At 34.8% G+C, this 26,784-nt stretch overlaps 1 protein-coding gene across 4 annotated transcripts in view; it reads left to right on the top strand.

Moving 5' to 3' along the window:
- Window positions 1-13,905, top strand: part of LOC138712009 (sideroflexin-1-like) — a 50,139-nt gene extending 36,234 nt beyond the window's left edge. For 2 of the 4 annotated variants that reach the window (XM_069843384.1, XM_069843383.1), the window contains 2 exons: window positions 5,648-5,831; window positions 10,838-13,905. In XM_069843384.1, the coding sequence (XP_069699485.1) occupies window positions 5,648-5,831; window positions 10,838-10,856 (203 nt within the window). In that variant the 3' untranslated portion in view covers window positions 10,857-13,905. The remainder of the gene's footprint in view (window positions 1-5,647; window positions 5,832-10,837) is intronic. The other 2 variants (XM_069843386.1, XM_069843385.1) reach the window with 1 other exon arrangement.
- The last annotated feature ends 12,879 nt before the right edge of the window (window positions 13,906-26,784 follow it).

Genomic DNA, 26,784 nt, shown 5'->3' with positions numbered 1-26,784 from the left:
CCGTATTAAACCGGCCATCGATGCATTCTATAACGCCAGGTCCATAGTAAGACATCCACCCCAACACGATATCACAGTCTACTATATACAGTCACGAAGCTTGAGTTTTGAGGGTGCTAGAAACAATAGACTGTGACGGTACTATTTTGCATTGCCTGTAATGAGGCGATATTAGCGATCCTAGTGGTGAGCAACAATCTAATGTTTGCATATTTACTACGTATTGAGCTTCGCGACTGTATATACCAGACTGTGACAATATGCTAAAGCGCCCCGAACTTTCACGTCGGTGCACATAGCGCTGATCATGTGGGAGACCATCCTCACGATAGACACGGACAGGACTTTCGTAATCACTCGAGATGGTTGTTTCGTCGGAGAAAATTACATTTCTCCAATCGAAATCCACTCGATTGGTAACGAAGGCAAGACGGTCGACAGCTTGTGCTTCCCCCAATATTTCCATTTGCGCAGCCCTCCGGCTTCTAATACCGCGGTTCCTCAACCTGTGAAGAACCGGGAAAGTCAGATGCTACTCTTATTTCGTTAGCAGTCCGAAAGGGGTCCTGTCGAACTTCCTCGAATAAGAGAGCATCCTCTTCCAATGAAGAAATCCGGGGACGCCCAGGAATAGGGCGATTTTCGACCTCCCCTGAATTTTGGTAACGATGAACCCACCTCTCGGCTGTACTTCCAGAAACACCGACCAAACGGCCAGCAGATCTAGTCCCATATCCAGCCTCAACTAGAGCTATAACTCGCTGTCTCATGCCACGTCAGTTCGCCATTAAGATGAGAAATGAGGGATGATGATAATATTTTAGTGTAGACAATGACTATTTAACGTGATATAGAATTATTGAAATAAGGGTCATTTTGCACAGTAAGAGTTAATAAATCAACTCTAACTTAAATATTTAAATAACAGGATATAACAGGAAGTCCAATTGTTGCGAAGCTAATCAAATTAAATCTAATTACATTAAGTAAACAAACCCCAAGTTATGACACCACATTGCTACAGCTAAATTGTAGGTTATTAACATAAGCATTGAATAGGTCCGTGCTTATGTGTTGGATGACAAAACCAAACGTCGAAAAGTTCGAATCTAGCCGAGGAATGTAACTTCTTGCTTTTTATAATGTAAATCAGACTTCTAACTACAATCATTCGTATTTCTTAATATTTATTAATATTTATAGCCAACATTGAATTTGTAAAGGAAAGACTTTAGAAATCTCATATAGAATTTGTGATCTGTAGTGACATAGACATAGATTATCTCTCGGAACTTTTCCGCAAATGTAAATTAAATTCACTCCTTGAAACTGGAAATCTTAGTCGTAGACTTATTTCCTCATCAGCATACAAGCTGAAGTAGCACAGCCATTGATAAAAGTTTTGTACACTAACTTAGACTGAATTCCTATTCGGCAGCACCTATAATCAATGACTTGTATGAACATGATAAACAAATCCTGTTTCCAATGTTACTGAACAATTTCAAAATATTAATTTAAGAACTAAAAAAGGGTCGTAAATGCTTTATCTAATGATTATTTACATTTATGTCTACAAAATGAATCTTGGAAAAACGTATATGTTACTGGTACTACTGACATTAAGAGTAAATGTATTGTATTTTTCACTTCATTTCAGAATCACTTCAGTGGATGTTCTCCACTCAATGTTGTGAAAAAATTCAAAAGTAAAATCATGTAGATAATACAGGGACTTAAAAATCTCATGTGTTAAAAAGAAGAATCTATATGTAATGAGCTGCAATGTAACTATCCTCATATTCTTAAATACTACAAGAAGTACAGTGTAATTTATCAAAATTTATGAAAGAGGGAAATAGAACACATTTGAATGCAATTAAAGCTATTCGGAATATTATTAAAGTTAAACTTGTAGATATCCTAAGAAAGAAAATGTTTTTTCATTAAAATTAGTGATTATAAAGTAGAGGATCCCAAATCTATTGCAAATTCTTTTAACGTCTTATAGTATATAGTACAGAAATATTATTGACAACTTAAACATTCAAGATTTTGCAAAAGAAACTGCAATTAGTTACTTAACACATGCATTTAATAGTTAGTATTAATATATGTAACTAATCAATAACTGTAACAGTACTTATACATTCAATCATAACATGAATTAAATTGAATGCACATTAAATTAAACACGTAGATAAAATAGTTAAAATCAACTGAAGGGGTGAGAATGAAATAATCCAAAGCCACACTTTTAACAAAAATTGTTTTGTACTAGTGCATTTATTACACATATGGGAAAGCTACTAATAAAATATTGTAATAATTACTCAACAAATGACATGGCCTAAGGACTCTAAACCTTTGTAATCGTTTGTCTGTGTGGCTTAGGAATATATTTTTAATTTCATTTTAATTGTTAGTTTTTAATATATATATATATATATATATATATATATATATATATATATATGCATTTACATTGTATGTGTGTGTGTGTGTATAAATGCATTCATTAGATTAACGTTTATAATATTATAACTTGTAATTTTGTAATTTCTGTGATCATTAACACTTAATCTGAGGACTTTGTAAATCTCTATTTCAACGTTATTTAGAAAAAAAATCGTTGATATACACTAAGAATCGAACTCGCTCTCTTCTACACAACACGCAGAGATCTTAGCGTCTGAGCTATTGCAACAACACAAAAACTTTACTTTCTGTGCGGATTGTCGATCTAGTCATGAAGGTCCATTGTCGATTTAACTGCACGATTTACGTATATATTTATCTCTTATTTACGTAATATTATCATATTTTTTGCAGTTTTTGAAGTGAATTCCGGAACGATGCTAGTAACAAACCAAATACTTGAATCTAAGTAACTCAATATTCATTATCTTGTGTATCAGTGCTCTGGTCTCTGATCATGCGCAGTGTTTTACATAAGAGACGAATATTCAATCGTCTCATTCCTTTTCAGGGAAACTGTACATCAGGCCTAAAGGGGTTGAAGTATGGAAATCCCTTACCAAAAGGTTATGTTTAAAACATTGACTTACGCCATATTAAACATTAGGAGTTTGAAACATGACGTTCGAAAATTTCGAAATACTTTTAGGATATGAAGATATGTAGCGTTGGTGTAGTTGCTGTTAGAGATATGATATAACTCGACCGAGGCGAGTGGAGCCGCGGGCGTAATGTGAACTATCGCGATGACGTATTGCGAACGCAGGAGCAGTACAAGTGGCGCTCCGAGCTGGAGGACTCCACTGGCCTCGGTCGAGTAATATTTTAACGGGATGAGTCCAAGGGATTCGTCATGGGATAACTTGCACATTCGCTTTACAATTTATGAAAAATCCGTAGAAAAATCCAAGCAGATGATCATTCATAGTCGATCGGGCAATATTTTAATAGGATCGTCATAAAAAGTATAACCAACTGGCTTTCCTTCTAAATTGTTACAACCAGAGCCACCTTTAGTTACAAGAGGAGCACTGGTACGTTTGGCAACGCTGAACGGAGATAAGTGCGGAGGCAAAATAGAGCACGAGGTTTGAATGCAATATTGACAATTTGACATTATAGTGCTTTGGTTTCGTTATCATTGTACATCTCGACATTAATTTATATAGAAGTAATGTCCTGTCGACAAATAATAAATGTAACCTCCGGATGTAAAGGGTCCGGAGGATAAGTACAATGGGTCGATAAAAAACTAAATCACTCTGTTAAGTCCTGTATTCGATAAAAAATCTCAGAACTGCATTTGTACAATTAAAATAATTTCTAAGAGAGTCACGTAGAGTCGGCCGAATTCCATATTGCCGACGTTCAAGGTCATATTTCCTGCAATGCAATAAAAAATGTTCCACCGTAAGTGAACACGGCATATGTCACACTCCGGCTGAGGCTCGCCACATAGGAGATGGCCATGTATCAGATTACAGTGGCCAATCCTCAACCGGGTGAGTAAAACCTCTTCGTGTCGTGACGTTCTTGTGGACGAATTCCATACTCGAACAGTATTCTTTATTCTTCGTAATTTATTTTCCTCTTGTGCAGACCATCCAACAAATCTATTGGTAAGCTTAAGTCCAATATAAATATGAAGCTGTTCACAGGAAGGTGACATTCTTTTAGATAAATTCCATGATACGAATTAAAAAATAATAAGGCATTTGAAGAAATCTTACTGCTTTCGTGGAACGAGTCGTGTATTTTATTCGATTTTCAAGTAGATACTTAACTCTTATCCATGATTATTGTGTGTAATCGCAATGAAAAAAAAATGGGAAGAGAAATATGAAAGGTACACGATCGCGCTTCCTTGCAAGGAAATTTGAAGCTGTGAGGAAGGGTCCATGTAAGCTCCAAGCCTGTCGGCCACTTGTCTCATTACATTTTTCACAGTTCCGTTGAAGCAACTTAAGATAATTTTGAAGAGAAAAAGCCGAAAATGAACACAAGCTAATAGTTAGAGCCTTCCTCACGAAAGAAAGGAATGTCGCCAGCACGACCAGCAGTACGACTGAACAGCAACAAGGCAGAGTTGCCGATGTTGAAAGCGTGGGCAGATCGAGTTATGAGAGATGGCGTCTTTATGCTCACTAGACAAGGGATCTAAGACGTGTGACGATCGAGTAAACCTACGAAGAGGTAGGCTACCTAAAGAGACACGCAAAACCAAGGCTTTAATTAGGAAAATTTCGAAATTTATCTGAGGGAATATGTAGATTTTTGGCCTATTCCTTTTAGGGCTCATCCCGACATTTGTCTTAGTGCCTTACGAAAACCACAAGCAGGATGAGTATTGTGTGGAAAACTTCGAGATACAAGTACATTAAATAGAGAATGGAGCGAGACGAATCGCGTGAAAATCCACAAGGCACAAAATTCATCTTACAATTTTTCCATGATACAAGTGAACGTCAGAGTAAACTTTTCGTATCAAAACGTTACAAAATTTATCTTTTGTACTTCGAACATGGACGTTTTACTTCGAAATATTTTATTAAAGAATTAAAGTCCAGATCGTAGTACAACTTTCGAATTCAACTTTGCAATGTCACAGTGTGTTACAAAAATGTGGTTCAAATAGGCATTGTTGAACTGCTTCTAAATGTTAACTATTGAATTATACACTTTATGTCTGTCAATAAGTTACGTTAAGCTATACGTATGTTGTTATAATGTATTTTGTATGTACCACCTACATATTAACCTATATGTTTATGGAGACTAATTTGATTTTAATTGTAGGTGAAGTGGCGCAATCTACTAAGTAAGACAACACTGTACAGTGTACAGACTCAACCATTTTAGTTCAGCACATGTGCACATAGTGTGTTGGACATTGTGCCACTGTCACACATCTGTGACACAGTGCATGAAGATTGGCCACTAAAGGGAAACTAAAAAGTGGAACTTAAACTGAGAAGATTCAACTCGGTATCGGAACTGGAATCCGGTGTGGCTTAGTGGATAAAGCGTTAGCACGTATAGTTGAAAACTTGGGTTCGAGTCCCGGTGCCGAAGAGAATTTTTCTCTGCTCCACCCATCCTTAATTTTAGTTTAGCTAATTCTTTACTTTTTGGTAACTTCATTTTCTGTACCAATAACATCTTTTCTTAGTACTACCGACATTCTTCTGTGATCTCCTGGATAAACAAGGGATTCTTTCTCTCTACCCCCGCGCCGAGCTACCCCTGCAAGCGTTCTTGCAAGCTTCATCATCCTATTTTCGAACCCCATGTGCTGCGCCATATTTCTTCAGAAACCATCCATTGCTGTGTGTAGCTTGGAGCGCGACATCCAGGTAACATTTCTTAATGGAATTAACCAATATTCGATTGCACTTTCAGACTTGCCACATAACGAACCAACATTTTTAGCCAAGTGAATACTAAATCCTGTTAACTTCAAACTGAACTGAGACGTCAGATCAGATGTTAGTCTCTGCCTTCTGTTCTACAGAAAAAAGAAGTGCTAGAGGATTTGAGGAAATCCCTTATTGTGCGTGGGTAACCTCTATAGGCCTGCAGGAATTAGAATAAGCCCTACATAAATACATTTTGCTGTAAGATTTAAGTGTCTCCAAAGAAAGGAAGACAAGTTTCTTGCAGAAGAAAATGTCAGATGATAGACAACATTAAGATATAAGGGTCGTAATGTGAGACTAAGAAGGAGGAAATTAGGAAAGATTGGAGACGCTGGGTTTGCAGTGAAAGACCTGCTTTTGGGCAGAAAATTACGGTTGAATGAGTGAACGAAATGAAATAAGCTTTATAACAGTCAATTCTCCAATAATACTTACTTACTGGCTTTTCAGGAACCCGGCGGTTCATTGCCGCCCTCACATAAGCCCGCCATTGGTCCCTATCCTGAGCAAGATTAATCCAGTCTCTATCATCGTATCCCACTTCCCTCAAATCCATTTTAATATTATCTTCCCATCTACGTCTCGGTCTCCCAAAATGTCTTTTTCCCTCCAGCCTCCCAACTAATACTCTATATGCATTTCTGGATTCGCCCATACGTGCTACATGCCCTGCCCATCTCAAACGTCTGGATTTAATGTTCCTAATTATGTCAGGTGAAGAATACAATGCATGCAGTTCTGTGTTGTGTGACTTTCTCCATTCTTCTGTAACTTCATCCCTCTTAGCCCCAAATATTTTCCTAAGCACTTTATTCTCAAACACCCTTAACCTATGTTCCTCTCTTGAAGTGAGAGTCCAAGTTTCACAACCATAAAGAACAACTGGTAATATAACTGTTTTATAAATTCTAACTTTCAGATTTTTTGACAGCAGACTGGATGATAAAAGCTTCTCAACCGAATAATAACACGCATTTCCCATATTTATTCTGTGTTTAATTTCCTCCCGAGTATCATTTATATTTGTTACTGTTGCTCCCAGGTATTTTAAATTTTCCACCTCTTCGAAGAATAAACCTCCAATTTTTATATTTCCATTTCATACAATATTCTCGTCACGAGACATAATCATATACTTTGTCTTTTCGGGATTTACTTCCAAACCTATCTCTTTACTTGCTTGAAGTGAAATCGTTTGTGGATTTTCTCCTAACATATTCACGTCATCCGCATAGACAAGCAGCTGATGTACCCGTTCAATTCCAAACCCTTTCTGTTATCCTGGACTTTCCTAATGGCATACTCTAGAGCAAAGTTAAAAAGTAAAGTTGATAGTGCATCTACTTGCTTTAGCCCACAGTGAATTGGAAACGCATCTGACAGAAATTGACCTATACGGACTCTGCTGTACGTTTCATTGAGACACATTTTAATTAATCGAACTAGTTTCTTGGGAATACCAAATTCAATAAAAATATCATATAAAACTTCTCTCTTAACCGAGTCATATACCTTTTTGAAATCTATGAATAACTGATGCACTGTAGACTACCCTTATACTCCCACTTTTTCTCCTTTATCTGTCGAATACAGAATATGTGATCAATAGTTGATCTATTACGCCTAAAACCACACTGATTGCGTTGCGTTTATTTATGAACCAATGACAGAGATGGAATAACTTTTAGAAATAGGCTTATATTGTACACGCGACACATACATATTAAGTATTAATTATTCAGTAAGATAACGGTACATATTTTAATTACTTAATTACATATTTGAGTGAGCTACGGTAATGTATAGGCCTATTTAAACTTCATTTGGTCCACGTAAAATATTACTTTTTTACTAGATTTTATTTTTTTGTCCATGGAATATAATCGTATTTTTACGAATGTTGTCATAAAAGGCAAGTAGGCCTATTTCACCTGGACCAAAAATAAAAAGAAATTGAGTAAAACTTAATATTTTACCTTGGAGCTCACCGACTTTCTAGAATATCTGTGTCATTTTACAAACTATATATTATTTTTAATGTACCGAAGTACATATGATATTTCCATGCAGATATTCTGCGTCATCATACGATGAAAGAGTAATGTGTGGACTTCAGTCCTACGTTCATAGACATCTATGACGTAGTGCAGAGGGCGGCCACTAGAGAGAACCCAAGAGTTGGAGCTTAATCTGAGACAATTCTGTCCGACGCCGGAGTGGGTATCCGGTGTGACTTAGCGGATAAAGCATCAGCAAGTAGAGCTGAAAACCCGGGTTCAAATCCCGGCGCCGGAGGGAATTTTTCGCCGGAGAGAATTTTTCTCCGTTCCATTACTCTTTCATCGTATTTTACAAACTACCATGAAATGACGTTCTTTTGCTCATCATCTACCCACATTTGTTTCCTATGATTCTTTTTATTTTAGTAGGTTATTTTACGACGCTTTATCAACAGCTTAGGTTATTTAGCTTCTGAATGAGATGAAGGTGATAATACCGGTGAAATGAGTCCGGGGTCCAGCACTGAAAGTTACCCAGCATTTGCTTATATTGGGTTGAGAGAAAATCCCGGAAAAAACCTCAACCAGGTTACTTACCCCGACCGGGAATCGAACCCGGGCGACCTGGTTTCATGGCCAGACGCGCTAACCATTACTCCACAGGTCTGGACTCCTGTGGTTCTTAAAATAATATTTAGGTACCATGTTAACTTAAATGTGTTTATTGTCGGCCTCGGTAGCGTACTTGGTATAGCGCTGGCCTCTATGTTCGAGGTTGCGGGTTCCATCCCGGCCCAGGTCGATGGCATTTAAGTGTGTTTGAATGCGCCGGGCTCATGTCAATAGATTTACTTGCGTGTAAAAGAACTCCTGCGGGACAAAATTCTGACACACCAGCGACGCTGATATAACCTCTGCAGTTGGGAGCGTCGTTAAATAAACCATAATTTAAAGTTGTTTATGCTCGACCATGCCGAAATGTAGTAATTATACACCTGGTAGCAGTCCTTTAATTCATGTCATTAAAGTACACCTACTCATTAAAGTTCAGGTTTTCGATTATTCTCGGATATGCAATCGAAAGACAACTAGCAAAACGTCACGCAGGCTGGAAATCCAATACTGTCGCAGAAGGTTATGTTCTGTTACTATAATAATTAGCGTTAATTGTAAATAATATTCAAATAAATTCAATTTGTCATCTCGTTTTTCAATGTCGAATTCAATTTCAAGATTATATCAAGTTTAACGTTTAGATTATATCAAGGTCGTCGACATTCGTTGCCCGGAAAAAATCAATACTTTAGCGTCTGCGCACATCTCACAATTTACGAGATTGCACAAGGTCAGTTCGGTCCCCAGTCACATAACCATAACATAAATACTTTCAAATTTCAAATTAGAAATATGGTCGAGCATAAAAAGTCGTATGAAACTTGCCTATAATGGTAATTAAGACGCTCGTATGAAAATTATGAAACTCGCTTGCGCTCGTTTCATAAACATCCTCGCGTCTTAATTACTATCATTATAGGCTCGTTGCATAATATACAATTATGTTTTTATTTACGTAAACGATGATTCGCAATGAGGCCAACACAAAAAATTGCCTTAGTACACAATCCAAGGTATATACATATTGGTTTGGAGTGGTTTGTTAAGGAATGTATTGAATACTAATTTAGAAATATGTTAAACGAATTATTCTTGCACCAACCAGACAGCGTAGTCGAGAGCTAATACGCATGTTAATACGTATGTTAGCATTCCATTACGATCTAAATATCGATTATGCTCATTTTAATGATATTCAAATAGATAAAACGGATAAAATGAAACGCAAAAATGAGGTAATGAACCAAACGGATTATGTTGTGCTGCTAAAAACGTTGTTATTTCTGAGTCTCAAGATCCCCCATAACCATTTAAAAACTTACTTATAGTAGTACATCCGTTATCAACACACGTTTTAAATAATATAAGACAGTGCAACACCTCATTCCAAGTGGTGCCGTTGGTAAGAAAACCTTCTTCTAGCTGAGAGAACAATCCTCTGTTCTTACAAATACATTTTGTTGCAGACCTGTTAGGTCTAACGTAATACCAAGCTTAAAAGTAGAATTAATTGAACAACTCCAGAGTGTACTGCATGGTATTAACAGTTACATTCATACTTCTAAACACAATTTCGAAAACAATTCAGGAGCAGCGACTTATAACTTATAATAAACCAATTAGGCCTCTTCGTTAATAATAACAAAGATGTATTTGGAAATATAATAGATTTAATTTAATGACATTTATTTATAACAAGACGTGCAGCGAAGCGCACGGGTATGGCTAGTTTAGAATAAAATGATTACGCCTACATTTTGTTTTACATCTTTCTTTCTGTAATGCTAATGTTACAGTGAGAATTCAAAGTTTAAATTTTAATAAAACCGTAATTTATATAAATAATTACAGTTGGAAACACAGAGCAAACACGCGATACGTCTGTTATGAACTGATGAATAATGCGCTCTACTTTATTTTTGCCATTCCGCACATAACAAAACCCTGTAATTTAAAAGTTACACTAATAAGAAAAAAAAGTAATTTTTCTTATTTTTATTAGCTGAAATGTATACAAAATAAAAATTCGAAATATATTTTGGATAATTCACCGTGTTCAAGATCTTAACATTTCCAACGCTTCAAAACTATATACAGGTTCCAACATTAAGGTAGATAGGACTGGTTAGACGGGTCATCCACTCTGTTGAGCGCGTGATGTTTGGCTATTCCAAACAACTGAGTATTGATAGCATAATAAATTTTTCGCTATTGCTGATAAGAGAGAACTAATTTCTGGAGCCAAATGAGACAGCCTAATAACATGAACATAATTATATAATACCTAATGTATATCAAAGATATTTCTCCTGTTCTTTCTTTTTTCAGGATTCTGTCAAGAAGATGAAGGATCCTCCAGCAACTGTTAAGTTTAACAGGGGTTTATAAATGTGTATAAAGTAATGTGTCATACGCCATTTAGGCTTATAAAAAATAAATTTAGAAGATCTGTAGGCTACTGTCTCTACTATTATAAATAAACTAGTTTATCTGTATAACACCGAAGTTCATGAAAGTTACTAGCAAAGGGATGGCTGTATTAGAAGGTTTTGCTCGAGCACGACGGTGATGGTTGGCAGATAAGACGCTAGGTAGCGTACGGAAATGAAAGCTGTTCACTTGGCTTGTCATCACTGAGGAGCAGTAAAGGTACGGTCACACGTCGCTACTTTTACTGCGCAACTTTTGTACTGCAGCTGCAAAAGTTGGGTGTCGTGCTCACACGTAAGCCAAAAGTAGCGCACGCTACTTTTCGTGCTGCGCAACCCGAGTGCTGCAAAAGTTGCAACTGGAGGTTGCGAATCTGTTCACACACAAGGCGCTACTTTTGCAGCCGCAGTCATGCTGCAGGTTTCCATCTCCGTGTTGACTTCTCAATATACATTTTGTGGTTATGTTCGCATTATTAAGAAACTCATGAGAAAGCTTACTTATCTATTATTTGCTTTTCTGTCCTAACTAGTATTCAGAAATTGGAATTATTTTTACTATAAAGCTTTTAAAACGCCTATATACTTAAATGATAACCAACAGCATATTTACGTAATCAATGTTGGCAATCCTTCTGTTTGAAACTACGCTACGGAAAATTAAAAAAATGAATTATATCGTCAGCAAATATGCTCAGACTGTGTTGTGTATTTAAGAACAATTACAAATAATTTATTTTCATCACATCTACCATTAAAATATACCCAAACAATAAAAGTATCATTGGCACATTTGGGTGGCAACACTGGTTGCAACCGTAGCAAAAATTTCAACAAAACCGATATCAAAAATGCTGCGGCTGTAACTCTGAGAACCCTGTTCACTCGTCGCTACTTCTAAGCTGCGCGCAGCATGAAAAAAGTACCTTAAGATACGGTCACACGTCGCTACTTTTGCTGCGCAACTTTTGTACTGCAGCTGCAAAAGTTGGGTGTCGTGTTCACACGTAAGCCAAAAGAAGCGCGCTGCACGCTACTTTTCGTGCTGCGCAACCTGAGTGCTGCAAAAGTTGCAACTGGAGGTTGCGAGTCTGTTCACACACAAGGCGCTACTTTTGCAGCCGCAGTCTAATTGCAAATTTCTATCTCAGTGTTGACTTTTCAATGTACATTTTGTGGTTATGTTCGCATTATTATGAAACTCATGCGATAGCTTACTTATATATTATTTTCTTTTATGTTCTAACGAGTATTCAGAAATTGGCATTATTTTTACTATAAAGCTATTAAAACGCCTATATACTTAAATGATAACCAACAGTATATTCACGTAATCAATGTTGGCAATCCTTCTGTTTGAAACTACGCTATGGGAAATTAAAAAAAAAATGAATTATATCGTCAACAAATATACTCAGATTGTGTTGCACATTTAGTAACTGTTACAAATAATTTATTTTCATCACATTTAACATTAAAATATATCCAAACAATAAAAGTAGGCCTTTTATTGGCACATTTGGGTGGCAAAACTGGTCGCAACCGCAGCAAAAGTTTCAACAAAACCTATATAAAAAATGCTGCGGCTGCAACCCTGAGAACCTTGTTCATACGTCACTACTTATAAGCTGCGCGCAGCATGAAACAATAGTGGGTAGCAGGTTCGGCAGCCATTACTTTTCGGGTTGCACCATTGTTTACACGTCGCAGTACGAGAGTTGCGCAGTTTTTTGTACTGCAGCGCTGCAAAAGTAGCGACGTGTGACCGTACCTGTACTCGATCAGTTAGAGCGACCGTCTCATACTCGGTGCTAATGATACTCTGTTATATATATATATATATATATATATATATACTGTAACATGGAACGTAAAGAGAAAGAAGAGATAATATTGAAACTTCTTAACAAGGAGTGCAAATGAAGTGTGGAAGTGGAAATGAAATGTCTATGAGATAAAGATCGTTTATAAATTGAATAGCTAAGCGGGAGAACGTTACAAAAGACTTTTTTTCCTCTTGCAATTTTTTAATATAAACACGTTTAACGTTCTCTGTTTTATACTTTATTGAACTCTGTTGGTTAAAAATTAAAGTAGAACATTCAATTTAGCCTGTAGAATCTAAGAGGTTGTGGAAAATGTTACAGTGCTAAGTATAAAAAAAATATTTTTCTATTACTGTGGAATTTTAATTTGACGTTTGCAACATTTTTCCGCTTAGCTATTCAATTAGAGTGACAGTACGTCCCGATTAATCGGAATTGTCCCGTTTTTACACAAAAATTTGTCCCTTTTTTCGAAATTGGCTTTTGTCTCAATTTTAATGACAACATGCAAAAATCTGATAATTTTATTTATGTTAATATTAATCAAATATTAAATATATGTGTCAGTCAATCAGTAAAGAGGTTTTATTATAGTTTTGTCTACATTTTGTAATGAGACAAACGGAAGAAATGAAAATGAAGACATGATAAGAACGAGCAAAGGACGAAGAGAAAGAGGTAAGTACGTAAATAAATATAGGAAAGAATAGTAGGGAAATTATAAGTGATGTAAGTATTGGAAAGTAGAGAAAACAGAAAATGTAGACTAATTTAGGAGGAAATAGCAGGAAAATAATGATTGGAATTAGGTAGATTTGAGAATAGAAAATAAAAAATAATTAAAGAAAGGAGTATAGATACAATATTTAATAGGAAAGTGAGAAATAAAAGGGAGACAGTCTAGATATGAGAGAGAATAGATAGAGAAGGACAGACAGCAATTCAGTTAAAACAGAAGAATAAGAAGTAATCATGAAATACTTGGCAAATGAATATATTAACATAAAACGGTGATATTAAGGGATGGTAGATCGAAAGGCAGAAATGTAAAGATGCACCATAACTATGAATTATAAAGTTGGCTAACAAATAAATATCAATATGTGAGGTGTGTTCCAATCTTTCTCATGTTCATCCAGTTTTTCCCCAGTAAGTACACAGCTGCTTAATAAGAGTATTTAACTTCTCTCTTCTAGACTCTCTAACTTTTTTCATATTTTCATAGATGTTTCTAAAATAATTACTTCCAAATTAGTCAGTGGTTGAAAACGAAAGATATTGTTTTGCAAATGACTGTTAATTAATGAAATTAATTTATATCAAATAATTTGTGCAACTTTAATTTGAAACTGACAGAGAACACTGGGAAAAGCTAATGGATAATGAAAAATGATTTTTTTTTTCAATAATTCTTGCCGTACTACTCGGGACAGCTATCTTTACCGGCGGCTTGTTTCTAAACTAACTCGACTGCGCGGTGATATCGGGAGTACACTCACCAGCAAATATTGATCAATCAGTTGCTGCTCTGTCACAATGCGGAAAGGAAGTTATTTCGGAGCAGCGTTGCCAGCCTTGAGGCTTGATTGGATTGCACAATTGGTTTCAAATTATCGTATTTTTGATTGGAGGATCGTACACTACATCCTACTGTAGATCATATATAACAGGTAGATCATCCCTATGTTAAAATTGGAAGCACTTTGAAGAGAACAACCGCCAGGATCGCCACCCGTCCGCCGTAAACGAACACGAGATTGCAGTACAGTCGCTAATGCAATTGAAAATGGGAGTTATGACGTGACTCTTTATGTAACAACTAGATGGCAGCATAATAAACCTGACAAAAGTTGTTACCGTCAAAGCCTATAAGGCCGAGGAATCTGTGTATATATGACCTAGGACTACATATAAAATAGGCCTATTTTGGTTATTTTATCTAAACTCTGTCCACAGCGTTTTATCTGAACGATTTTTTAAAATTCTTGTAAGGAAATAATTGTTAAAAATTAAATATCAGCATATAAAATTATTTTTTAAACACTTCGTTGTCTCCGTACGTTGGAAGAATTTTCAGAAGGATCAAGAACAGCAGGAACATAAGAGCCAGAACCTACATCTAGCCCTTTTACAGTTTGTTTCTTCAGAGCAAAACCAAACGTTAAATTAAGGAATTATTTACCATAATTTTCTACAATTTTATTTCCGTCGTGTATATTTAGATACACTGGATGTAGATCTTTTGGGAATGGAACCTACTAGGGCCACTATCACTATCTTCTGATTCCATTGCCACTATTTTACGTGAAAACCTATCACAAGGACATCTGATTTCTTACTGCCCGTACACTGTCATGAAACACGACTGGCACAAGCAAGTATGACATATATAACAGGCTGTTCCTAGTTCCTTTGTATGCACAAAATAGGCCCATATATTGAAAATGTTTATTTCCTTTTTCTGTTATGGGGTTCTCAAAACTTTACAACCAACTTGTTACTTATTACATGCTTACGTGGCTGCAGTAATTAAGTTTAGACTATCGAGAGGATTGGAGAGACCATTTCTCTGACATATTTGTAAATAAACAAAGGATGTTTGTCAACATCATTTCTGAATAGCCACAAGCAGGCCTAATGGTAACTACTCGTAACTTACGTGATCTCTTGTCGCTATAATAATGTTTACCAAAATCAAGTTGTCATGTCACCTGGACTTGGAGGCATAGGAGAGCAATGTTTATAGAAATATGTTTTGCGACAGTCGATTTCTACAGTAATTGTAACGCAGAAATGCTACATGTAGAAACTACTATAAATGTATAAATGAAATATACCCGTAATACTGGAGAAATGTATATATAAAATTTCATTGTAATAAATATTTAAAATCCTCTCCTTTTGACATGTTTTAACCTCTTTGCCAATAGAATCCTACATTTTACACGCTATCCGCGGATCGCACGATCATACGTGATACCAAATTATCGTACACGCACGATTCATATTGTATGGTTGGCAACACTGCTACGGAAGTATTTTATACGTAGTAAGAGCATTGTGTGTAATTTTGAAACATGGAAACTCCGCCTAGGATGTCACCGCGGGAAAAATACGTTCGCAAAGTAGAAAGATAAAATATAATGTATTTAAGTTCGTAAAGAAGAAAAAGAGCGGTCTAGCTATTCTTTTGAAATGAGCTGTGGAAAGAACAGCTAAAGTAGTGGGGAAGAGTGAAAAATCGGTGAGAAACAGCAAAAGAATGCGAGAAAGCTAGCATTTCGGGCACCCAATGTATGCCTATAACATAGCGCATTTTCCCAGCTATGGATAGGTCTAATATTTTGATATGTAGTAGTATGTATTACTCGGGACAAATAGGAGTACCGCTGCTCTCCGAAGGCGCCACTATCATGTTTATATCGTCGTTGTTCCTGCAATAACTTCTATGTGACATATTTATCAATATTCAGATTTTTGCTCTATTAAATAACTTAAATAGTGATACAGCAAATAATAAAATCTCCTATATGTAATTATATTTCTTTCTTTCGAAAATGTAAGAATTCACAGTCTCCTATGTACCACTGCCATAGGATGAATAAATGTGTTTTTTCTTCCTACTAAAAAATTTTATATTTTGCACATAGGAGTTATTGCAGAACGACGATATGCGTGTTAGGCGTTAACGAAGAGTGGAGGGGAAGAGAGAGAGAGCACAACTCGTAGCGTGAACTTACATCGAATATACGTAAAATCGTAGCAGAGTAGAGGACCCGGAGGAAAATACACAGACAGAATAAGAAATGAAGCTGTTTTGGAAAGAGTGGGTGAAGGAAGAATGATGCTGAAACTGATTATAAAGAGAAAAAGGAATTGGTTGGGTCACTGGCTGAGAAAAACTGGCTACTGAAGGATGCACTGGAAGGAATGGTGAATGGGAGAAAAGTTCGGGGCAGGAGAAAATATCAGATGGTAGACGACATTAAGATATATGAATCATATGCGGAGACTAAGAGGAAAGCTGAAAATAGGAAAGATTGAAAAATGCTGGGTTTGCAGTGAAAGACCTGCCCTTTAGCAGAAAACTATGAACGAATGAATTATACAGTTATTTGTTTTTAGTTGACTGACTGTTAATTCCTTTGTAATTAATTTTTCTTTCCCTTTATTAATTTCCCTTTCTCCCATGCTTTGTTCTTCTACCATCGTCTTCTTTTTACAATAGGCCTACATTATTTACTTCAGTATTACTTTTTCTTTTTCGTTTCTCTTCATTCCTAATTACCTTTTCATGTATTCCTTATTCTTGAAAGCCCTCCCATTGCATGTACTTCCTGCATGTAAGTATATCTTTCTAAACCAAATGTCGATATCCCCACGGTACCGATAACGTCCGTAACTATGCTGCTGCGTACTTATGTTTTCAATATTTATGTCCTCTCACAAAACCTACGTAAGTATTCTACTTCCTGCTTATTCACAATGCATGTAGCCTACTGTCATTGACTGTCAAGGAAACATTGAGTAAGTATTTCACTGTAGTTTCTTACTTATCTATTGTTGCTGTCTCACACAAATAGCCAAAAAATTTGCTTTATTTATATAAATGTTGAATGTTTTTTAAACAGGAGAATAAAATTACCATAATGTGTAATTTACAGGGCCAGGTATTTATGGAGATCGCGGAAAATCACGACATAATAGATACGGTATACAATAGATTTTTATAAATCTTTACGGATTAAGTGATTCTGATTAATAATATGCGGATAAAACAATCGCGACAAATCGCGAAATAGAATTCTAATAGCGAAATATGAACACATTAGCGAATTATTACTATTGCGTCGTTTTATAGCGAATTTCATATTCTAAGTTTTTTCGAATTTTTTTTTTCACTAGAATTTGTTACATAGCCAAGTAGCCTACAATATTTGGTATTCCAGGTGTTCTGGATTACATTAGTGAACTCAAACGACGTAGAATTTAACACTTCACTAATAATGTTTAGGTGAGGGGTTTGGACTTTTTCCATTGCTGGTTGTCACAATAAAAAAAATTAAGACACAACGTTTCGAAGGGTGGTTCTCCCTTCGTCTTCAGGTGGAAGGAAGGAGAGAAACCTGAAGACGAAGGGAGAACCACCCTTCGGAATATTGTGTCTTAATTTTTTGATTGTGACAACCAGCAATGGAAAAAATCCAAACCCCTCACCTAAACATTAATGATCCACCATTGCTTTCCAACCCCTCATTTAGAAAGTCATTAATAATTTGAAAGTGTTAATTTGAGGGCTGCAAGTTTTTTTCGTCTTTAATGAATGTGTGTTACATAGTCTCATCCCAACAAATATTGTCTATTGCCCATTCCGCATCTTTACCAGAATCCAACGAAACTTTCATTCAAATATTTGTAAAGTAATATTCACACTGAGTTCATACTCCAATTTCAAAATAATTGTCTTTTCCAAAATTTCCATTAATCTCCGCCAAGAGTACAAATCAATCTCCAATAATCTTCGCCGGTCCCAATATTAAAAAACACAAATGATAAAATTAATCTCCATAAATACCTGCCCCTGGTAATTTAATTTAATCGTCATTCGCCTACCAGGTATTAGCCAAGTGACCTGTTACAGTCTTACTCCAGCTCTTCAAAGGTCTACTCAAATGTTCTTTCCTCTGTGATTGGTAACGTAGTAGTTGTTGCAGAGGAATCCTGGTGGGAGGCATCCTCAAAATATGTTGTGTCCAATTATTACGATAATTTCAAATTCGTTCCAAAATAGTATGCACTTGTAGTGCTTCTACAAATCTGTATCGCTTCAGCGATCTAAACGAGTGTAGCATGCTGAACGACGCATAAATCTCATCTCCTTTTTCAAATAGCCCATGCTTCACTTCCGTATGAAACAAACTGATCTGGCTAATATCTTATAAATTCTTAATTTTGCATTCTTTTTAAACTATGTTTGGTTTGAAAACTTTGTTTGTTACATCCATAACTCTGAAATGTTGTACCCAACAAATTGCTGACTTGTTAAATTATTTTATTATCAATACAAATTTTACTTCGTATAGGATCTTTGCCTAAAAAAAATATAAATTTTATTTTTTGAGTTGAAATTTGCAAGTTATATTGTTTTGAAATTTCGTGTAAATTATGTGTAGAACATTATAATGCATCTTCAGAATTTTCTATAATGATCTGGTTATCTGAAAATAGTAAAGTATAATGTTTTAACTTCTTGATAATTCTTACTGAACCAGGAGTACTAAATCGTCATTGATTTATAATTTTATTAACGTAAATTCCGTGGCGCAGTACATGAAACTCATAACATAACCCTCACTTAACCGGTATTGACTAAATCAAGGATTTCATGTACAGAGATCTGTTGTTTTAATTTTGTCTAATAGTAAGCTGCCACTTCTATATTTTACTGGAACTTTTTACAAAACACACGGAGTTTTAAGGATGCTATATGAAAGGTTTAGCATCACATTAATAATATTATTCTATTTTTTTTAATTTGAGGGTCATTGGTTAGATATACGGTGCCACAGAATTACGAATAAGGTGGATGAGAGAGGGCATATAATTTTAATTTATGTAACTAACATAAATACACTGCTCCGTCGATATAGGAGAAAGCCGATGTCTACCTAGTTAGATATAACACGCGGGGCAAGTCCCCTGCAATCGGCAAGCATCATGTTTAGGTAGAGCATGAAAATTCAGCAATATTATGGACAGTACAAAATCGATCATTCGGAACTGGGTATTAAACAGTTGTTAATTGATTTAAAAAGGTGAATCTGATACAACGTTGATACAAATTAATTTTAGTTTCTAGAATATATCTGTAAAATAAATAAATAAACGAACAAACGAGTAAATGCGTAAATAAATGAGTGCGTGAATAATTCAGTGAGTCAATAAATAAATGAGTGAATGAGTGAGTGAATAAATGAATGGGTAAATAAATATAAACAAATTAATTAATTAGTAAATAAGTAAATAAACAAGTGAATAAATGAAGAAATAGAGATAAACAGATAAATAGATAAACAGGTAAATAACTAAATAACAAAAGAACTGAAGAACTATATAAATAAATAAATAAATAAATAAATAAATAAATAAATAAATAAATAAATAAATAAATAAATAAATAAATAAATAAATAAATAAATAAATAAATAAATAAATAAATAAATAAATAAATAAATAAATAAATAAATAAATAAATAAATATTACCTTAAACTCTACAGCAATATCCTTAATATGTGCACCGTTTTCAAGGCATTGAAGAATATTTACCTACTTTGTGAGAAATATTCAGGCGTGAACGTGTTTGTGGCATGATGCCTTACCGGTATGTTGTAGTTATAACAAGAGACCATGTTGTACTGTTTTGCTGCTTTCTTTTAGACTCAAACGCATTCTACTAAATCGGTGGCGCAGTAAAATGACATTAGGCAGGACTGCAATCTGTTACCACTTTTATTACTATCACTATTGATACAGGAATTTTAAAAGATACCGAATTCGAATTTCGTATTTCTTACTACAAGCTGATGATGAGACAGTAATTGCTAATCCGTAGACATTTTTATATTAATATAAGCCTAATCTATAAAAATTTATTTCAAAATATAAAAAAAGTAGCTGCTCGATAAAATTTCTCAGTATCCCCTCATAGTTCCAAAATTATTTCTTTAAGGACCGAGAAGTAGAAAAATTTTAGCTATCAATCTCATCATTGTTTAAATTCTGGCTATGACGGAATCATATTTGCGGTGGAAAAAAATCAAGGTTTGTGAAGGGTTTTCGCAAGGCTCTGCAGTTTTTCTGCTGCATCATAATTTCAAAAGAATCTACCAAAATGACGCAGCTGGATGTAGCATTGTGAGATGCATACAGGTGACATCAATCTGAGGAGTTTTAGTACGTTCTCGGAGAGGTAAAAGGGCGCTCTAGCGAGACGTTAGTTTACATGGCTGAACCGGCAGATGGTACATACCACACACCTTAGTCACGATAACTTATATTACATACCAGCCGTACCCGTGCGCTCCGCTTCATCTGTTAGAAATAAATATAAAGTAATTACATAATTAAAATAGGACGTTTGATCCAGGGAACATTCGTGTTTGATAGAAGGATAAATCGTTTAATATGTTACTTAATTTAAGTTGTATTTAAATAATTAAAATGCGATCATTTTGGTCCAGAAAGCACTCATTTGGTGCAATGACAATTGATTTAACATGTTTCTTAATTGTTATTACATGCAACCATAGTTTAATGAACATTGACATCATTTAGATTTAATGTGTAACTTTATTTTACTTGCTATATGTTTCCATTGAATTATGGTAATAACTTAATTTTAACCCTTGTTGTTTTCTACGTATTCAGTAAATGGCGCTTGGCCCACTATGGTTCTGAACCCTTCAAATAACTTAAATTATATTATATTATATAGTATTATATTATATTACATTATGTTATAATATATTATATATTATATTATATTATATTATATTATATTATATTATATTATATTATATTATATTACATTACATTATTATATCAGAAGTTACTGTAATAACATTATAGTATTATGTCCATCTAGAGAAACTACACTTTCCAATGTTGAAATAATAATTAATTATACAAATCGGTTAATTTAGCTTCCGATATTACTTCATACAAACACAGAAACATTCTCTGTTGGCTATCTTTCATAGCTTTCGATTGTTGTTGTCCAAGGCCCCTTATAGACCAAGTCATTTGTTTTTTATTTCGTTACACGGCCTTTGATGGCAGTCATTTTAATTTTAAAACTCATTTATCTCATTAAATATCAGTCCTATCAAAATTTTTCAAAGAATAAAACTTATCGCGAATGATTTTAAAGAAACTTTTGTTATGTAACATTTTTCACAAAAATCAATAATACGCGAGATATTTCGATTTAATTCAGGTCCCCTTATAACCCCCCTTTTAAATAATGTATTTTGAATGCCATATAGCCTAAAATCTAAGTTACAGCGAACTTAATTTATATTCCAATTTTCATCGAAATCCGTTCAGCCATTATCGCGTGAAAAGGTAACAAACATACAAACATACAGACAGACAGACATACATACAAACAAAAATGTCAAAAAAGCTATTTTCGGTTTCAGGATGGTTAATTATATATGTTAGGACCAATTATTTTTGGAAAATCGAAAATTACCAGAAAAATTTCGGCTACAGATTTATTATTAGTATAGATAAGAAAGCGACATTTGGGCCACGGACCACTTCCTTTTCCCCACTCTTTCTCTTCTACTATCACAAAGAGCTTGCTCATTTCTTAGATAACCTGTACTATGATAATAGGGGAAAATAATTATACTGTAAGTTCACAGGCTAACGGCTTCGAAGCTGGGTACCTGGTTCTAATGAAGTGCACTAAAAGCAATTTAAAACATGGGGGCATGAGATAGTTACTCTGCCTGCCATAAAAATTCACTTCAATTAAATCCCCAAGGTAAAAAAAAGACCATTTGGACTCAATCTATTCTTTGGTCTGTCTCCGTGAAGTGGAGACGTGTGCATTATCATCTCTTAAGGGCATATGACGCACGGCGTATTCATTCGCTATTCGCTGGCTACTTTGGACGCACTCGTGTAAATTCGCTCCGTGTAATAATGCTTAGCGAACAAATTCGCTCCTCAGAAACGAGAGCGACCAAAATTGAACTCTGCTCTCTTCATTCGCTCGTCGCTGGCTAATTCGGTGGTCTGTACTGTTGATAGGGTATGTACACCACAGTCTACTATATACAGTCACGAAGCTTGAGTTTTGAGGGTGCTAGAAACAATAGACTGTGACGGCACTATTTTGCATTGCCTGTAATGAGGCGATATTAGCGATCCTAGTGGTGAGCAACTATCTAATGTTTGCATATTTACTACGTATTGAGCTTCGCGACTGTATATAGTAGACTGTGATGTACACGTTGAAGCGACGATAAACAATAAAAGAAGCCGCGATGCTATATCAGAGAGAATAGAAGCATGCATTATCATTGAGGTGTGCATATTGGAGTAAGGATAAAAGCGAAGAGACACGATAAAAGCGACGAAAAAGAAAAATTCCATTTTCTTCGCTCTTGTCGTTCATATGATCTCTGATTAAGATAATATTAATCTGAATAATGACCGGTGATTATCAATATATCCGAGTATTAATCGATTTATTATTTCGGCATATTAAATTAATTATCATGGATATTGACAAATTGATCAGTTGTGTATTAATTCGTGAAAAGTTATGTGATCACAAGAACCAACCACATCACAATGAATTTATACTAGCTTTGGAATGAGAAACGGATTCAATTTTGTACGTATTTAAGTTATATTAACCTTGAACCTAGCAGCTGATATTTTCTATATATCTTCTTTCATTAAGCGGATGTAAAGAATATCTTCTCCCGATAAATCAAAATGTTCGCTTCCCTCGTCCTCGTTGCTCCGATGTGAACACTCGATTATCTCTTCGTGCCTCCTCGTGTCTCCTCTGCTATACAAGACCATAGAGGAAATTACGAAAGTGTAAGCATTATTCACTAAATTTACGAAAATCTTTCATGCTACGGATTATCCGATTTTTTCGATTAACTGGGCATATACTTATTATGGACAATATTCGTCTAATAATTAAGAAAGGATATATGATACATAAACATACAGACGGAAAAACAGACGACATACCCAATCATCACTTATGCGATGATATGGATGCTGAAAAGATTTATTTTCGTAAAAATCACGAAGTCGATGTCTTTATGTTTCACAACTGAGGAAATCCGGGAAAAGTGGTGACAACTTTGAACCGGACCACATTATACTGGAATTAATATAATACCATATAGTAGGCCTATACACATCATAATTATTTAATTATGATGAAATTAAATGAAAAACATAATGCATTACATATTTTGTTGTAGCAATAATTACTGTAAGTTTATACGGAATTATGTTCTAGAATGGTACAAATAAAGGAAATTAAATACAGTTTTATGTAACATTAATACATGAAATATGAAGAATATAAAATGTAATTTCTCTTTTATGTTTCAGCTTTTGTTATCCATAAGGTTGACATCAAAGAACCAATTGCAGCGAAGTAAGAATGTGGTTTCAGGTGAATACTACAAGTGTCAATATATTATCTCACTCATCTAAAAGATTGTGGACAAATTATTTTCTCATATCCTTTCTTCTTCGCAAATTATATCTCACTTGCAGTATTAAGTAAATCAATTAATAACACAACATTTGAACGGATTTGGACTAAGATTGTTCTTTTTTTTTTTTTAACCCAGTGGTTCCCAAACTTTTTGAAGGCGCCACCCGCTTTTGGGTGAGCCTTTTGTTTGCGACCCCTCAATGGCGTACTGCAGTGATGTCAAAGCAAGCGCATTTTTCTGACCTAGACGTCGTGCGCGGGCAGCAAGCGCTACGTATGGAAAGAGGAAGGGTTGTGTATATGAATAAGCAACCTGTTGGATTAAGAAAACAGTGGTGCACAAACTTCAAACGGAACGTGAAATTTTATGTCGTTATTTTTATATGGCTTCTTTCTGTTTAATATTATCTATATTGTCTGTAAAACAAAAGTACTAACACTGATTTCTTAATATTTCACTTGTGCTTTAAATCTTAATAACATAATAGAGAGTTAAGAAGGAATATTCACTTAAATTCCATAGTAGTATAATATTATACTGTATTAAGTGGATGAAACACATCATTCATAAAGAAAGTGATATTCCAAAGGAAGAAACTGAGTATGACATAAGTTGGAATTTATATTGATGGTATCTTTAGCCTTACAAAAGTAATCAATAAACTAATCAAAACAATATTCCAGTACAAAGCAAAGTTACCTAGGTACTGTATCTGTTTTAAGAGTAACTAATATTACATAACAAAACTCTTATCGCATTATGCTTTTAAGGTGATATTTGTGAGCAACTTCCTATCATCAGAATATTAAATTATTTTCTCGAAATCTGCTGAAGCTATAGAGCTACATTTTTACAACACATAGGCACGTATCTTTTGCTTATGATGTAACAGTAGTTGCTTTGTTAATTCATTTCCTTACAAACAATTTCCATGCGAATATTTTCAAAATGTTCAATACACTATTTTCAGCGATACGTATATACGGTATATTAGATTTACGAAAACATTCTGTAAGGCTACTAAATAAATAGGCCTATACCTGAAAAATGTCACTTTTCTACACGAAAAGTTGAGAAAATATTTCTTTTGAATAAAAAAATCAAACTTGTGAAAAATGAGCATTAAAATTAAAACTTACATTCTTATAATGCGCTTATACTTCTGATGCAAATCTAAAAATTAACATGGATACAGTTTTAATAAGTTCTCTTCCCTTTATCTATTGAATCAGTGCTGGCCATCCCTGAATATAGCTCGACCAAGCGGCATATACCACCTCTTTCGTCTGTCTCTTTCTTTTCCGGTGTAAAGCGCTCAGGCTCTCCTGGGCTCTAAAGCGCGCGCTTGCTCCAGTGGGCATCAATTGACATGCCTGGCGTACCGTATCATACCAGTACTTAACTCTTTTCGAAAAATACAAATTCCTTTAAAATCGAAACCTACGATGATTTTACTCAAATCCAGTGGATACCACCCAAAGAGCAACCAAAATAGAAGTAGGCCTATATGGTGCAGCACTAATTATAAGTTTGCATAATTTCGAACAGTTTTTTGAGTATTTGAATCGTGAATTGCAGAAACCCCAAAAGTCACAATTTTTATCAAATTCAGTTTTTCATAATTATAGTTTTAATGTTAATACATAGGCCTTTCAAGTAGTACAGAAGTCCCATACGTCCAGTACTCAGTGTATATTTCACAGAGACAATAAGTTACAATGAATTGCAGGAACACTATAAACACAGGAAATGTGGAATTTTTTTACAAACTAAATAAAATTCAATTTGCTTTTCTTTATTCTTTTTTATAGGATTAAATTAATTTGAATAATTAAATATGCTATTCACATAGTTTTGCATTTTTGTGTACTTGTGTACTTTTAATTTTTTTTTTTTGCTTAAATACACATTTAACATTCTTTAAACGATAAACAAATATCATTCTCTGCTTAATTCACCTAAAAATTATTTTAAATAAATTAAATTATCGATACTAGTCGTGAATTGCTGAAACCCCACATGTCCGGGTAACTCACATTTTTTCAGAAAATACTAAAGAAAAAAATTTAAGTTCATGTGTGTCAAACACTGTAACTTACGGTATTATTGTGTATGTGTGTGTGTTTATTGACGCTGCAATTGGGTATACACCCGGTGGCAGTGATATATAATATACAATAACATTACAATAATTAAGCAAAAAATACATATATAAAATAAACGTAAAATTAATTCTAACTATAAATAAATAAATGCAATAATCTAGGACTATAAATAAAGACTATGCTTCATGCTTTAATAAAGAATTGTAATTTCAAAAAGCCTTTCTTTCTTTTATTTTGTATATCATCTCGCGAAATCCAAATACGCGACTCCCTGGGATTCGCGACTCACACTTTGGGAACCACTGTTTTAACCAAAGGATTTCGATTATTCTTCGACCCTAAATTTTTACGTTTGATTACAGTGGGCCAAGATTGATTTTTTTTCCAAGTATAACTTGTCAGAACAGTAGCCCACATCTTTTACAATATGCTGTCAAAATATCTTTTTTTTTAATTCGATTATTTTTTTTCCGTGTACCATTATCATCTTATCACTAGAGTCCTGCGCTTTGTTACCTCGAATCTCTAAACATCAGTGTAGGCACGTATGGAGTATAGCTCGGCGACATCCAACAGTTCAGGTCAGCTGTTCAGGGAACATGAGAAAACAAAACAAAGTTGGGTGCTTGGAGATTAATGCTGTAATAGGTTAA

Source organism: Periplaneta americana, chromosome 13, assembly GCF_040183065.1.
Source record: "Periplaneta americana isolate PAMFEO1 chromosome 13, P.americana_PAMFEO1_priV1, whole genome shotgun sequence".
In the NCBI taxonomy this organism is placed as follows: domain Eukaryota; kingdom Metazoa; phylum Arthropoda; class Insecta; order Blattodea; family Blattidae; genus Periplaneta; species Periplaneta americana.
The sequence above is the reverse complement of the archived record's forward strand: the minus strand, read 5'-3'. Positions and strand labels throughout refer to the sequence as shown.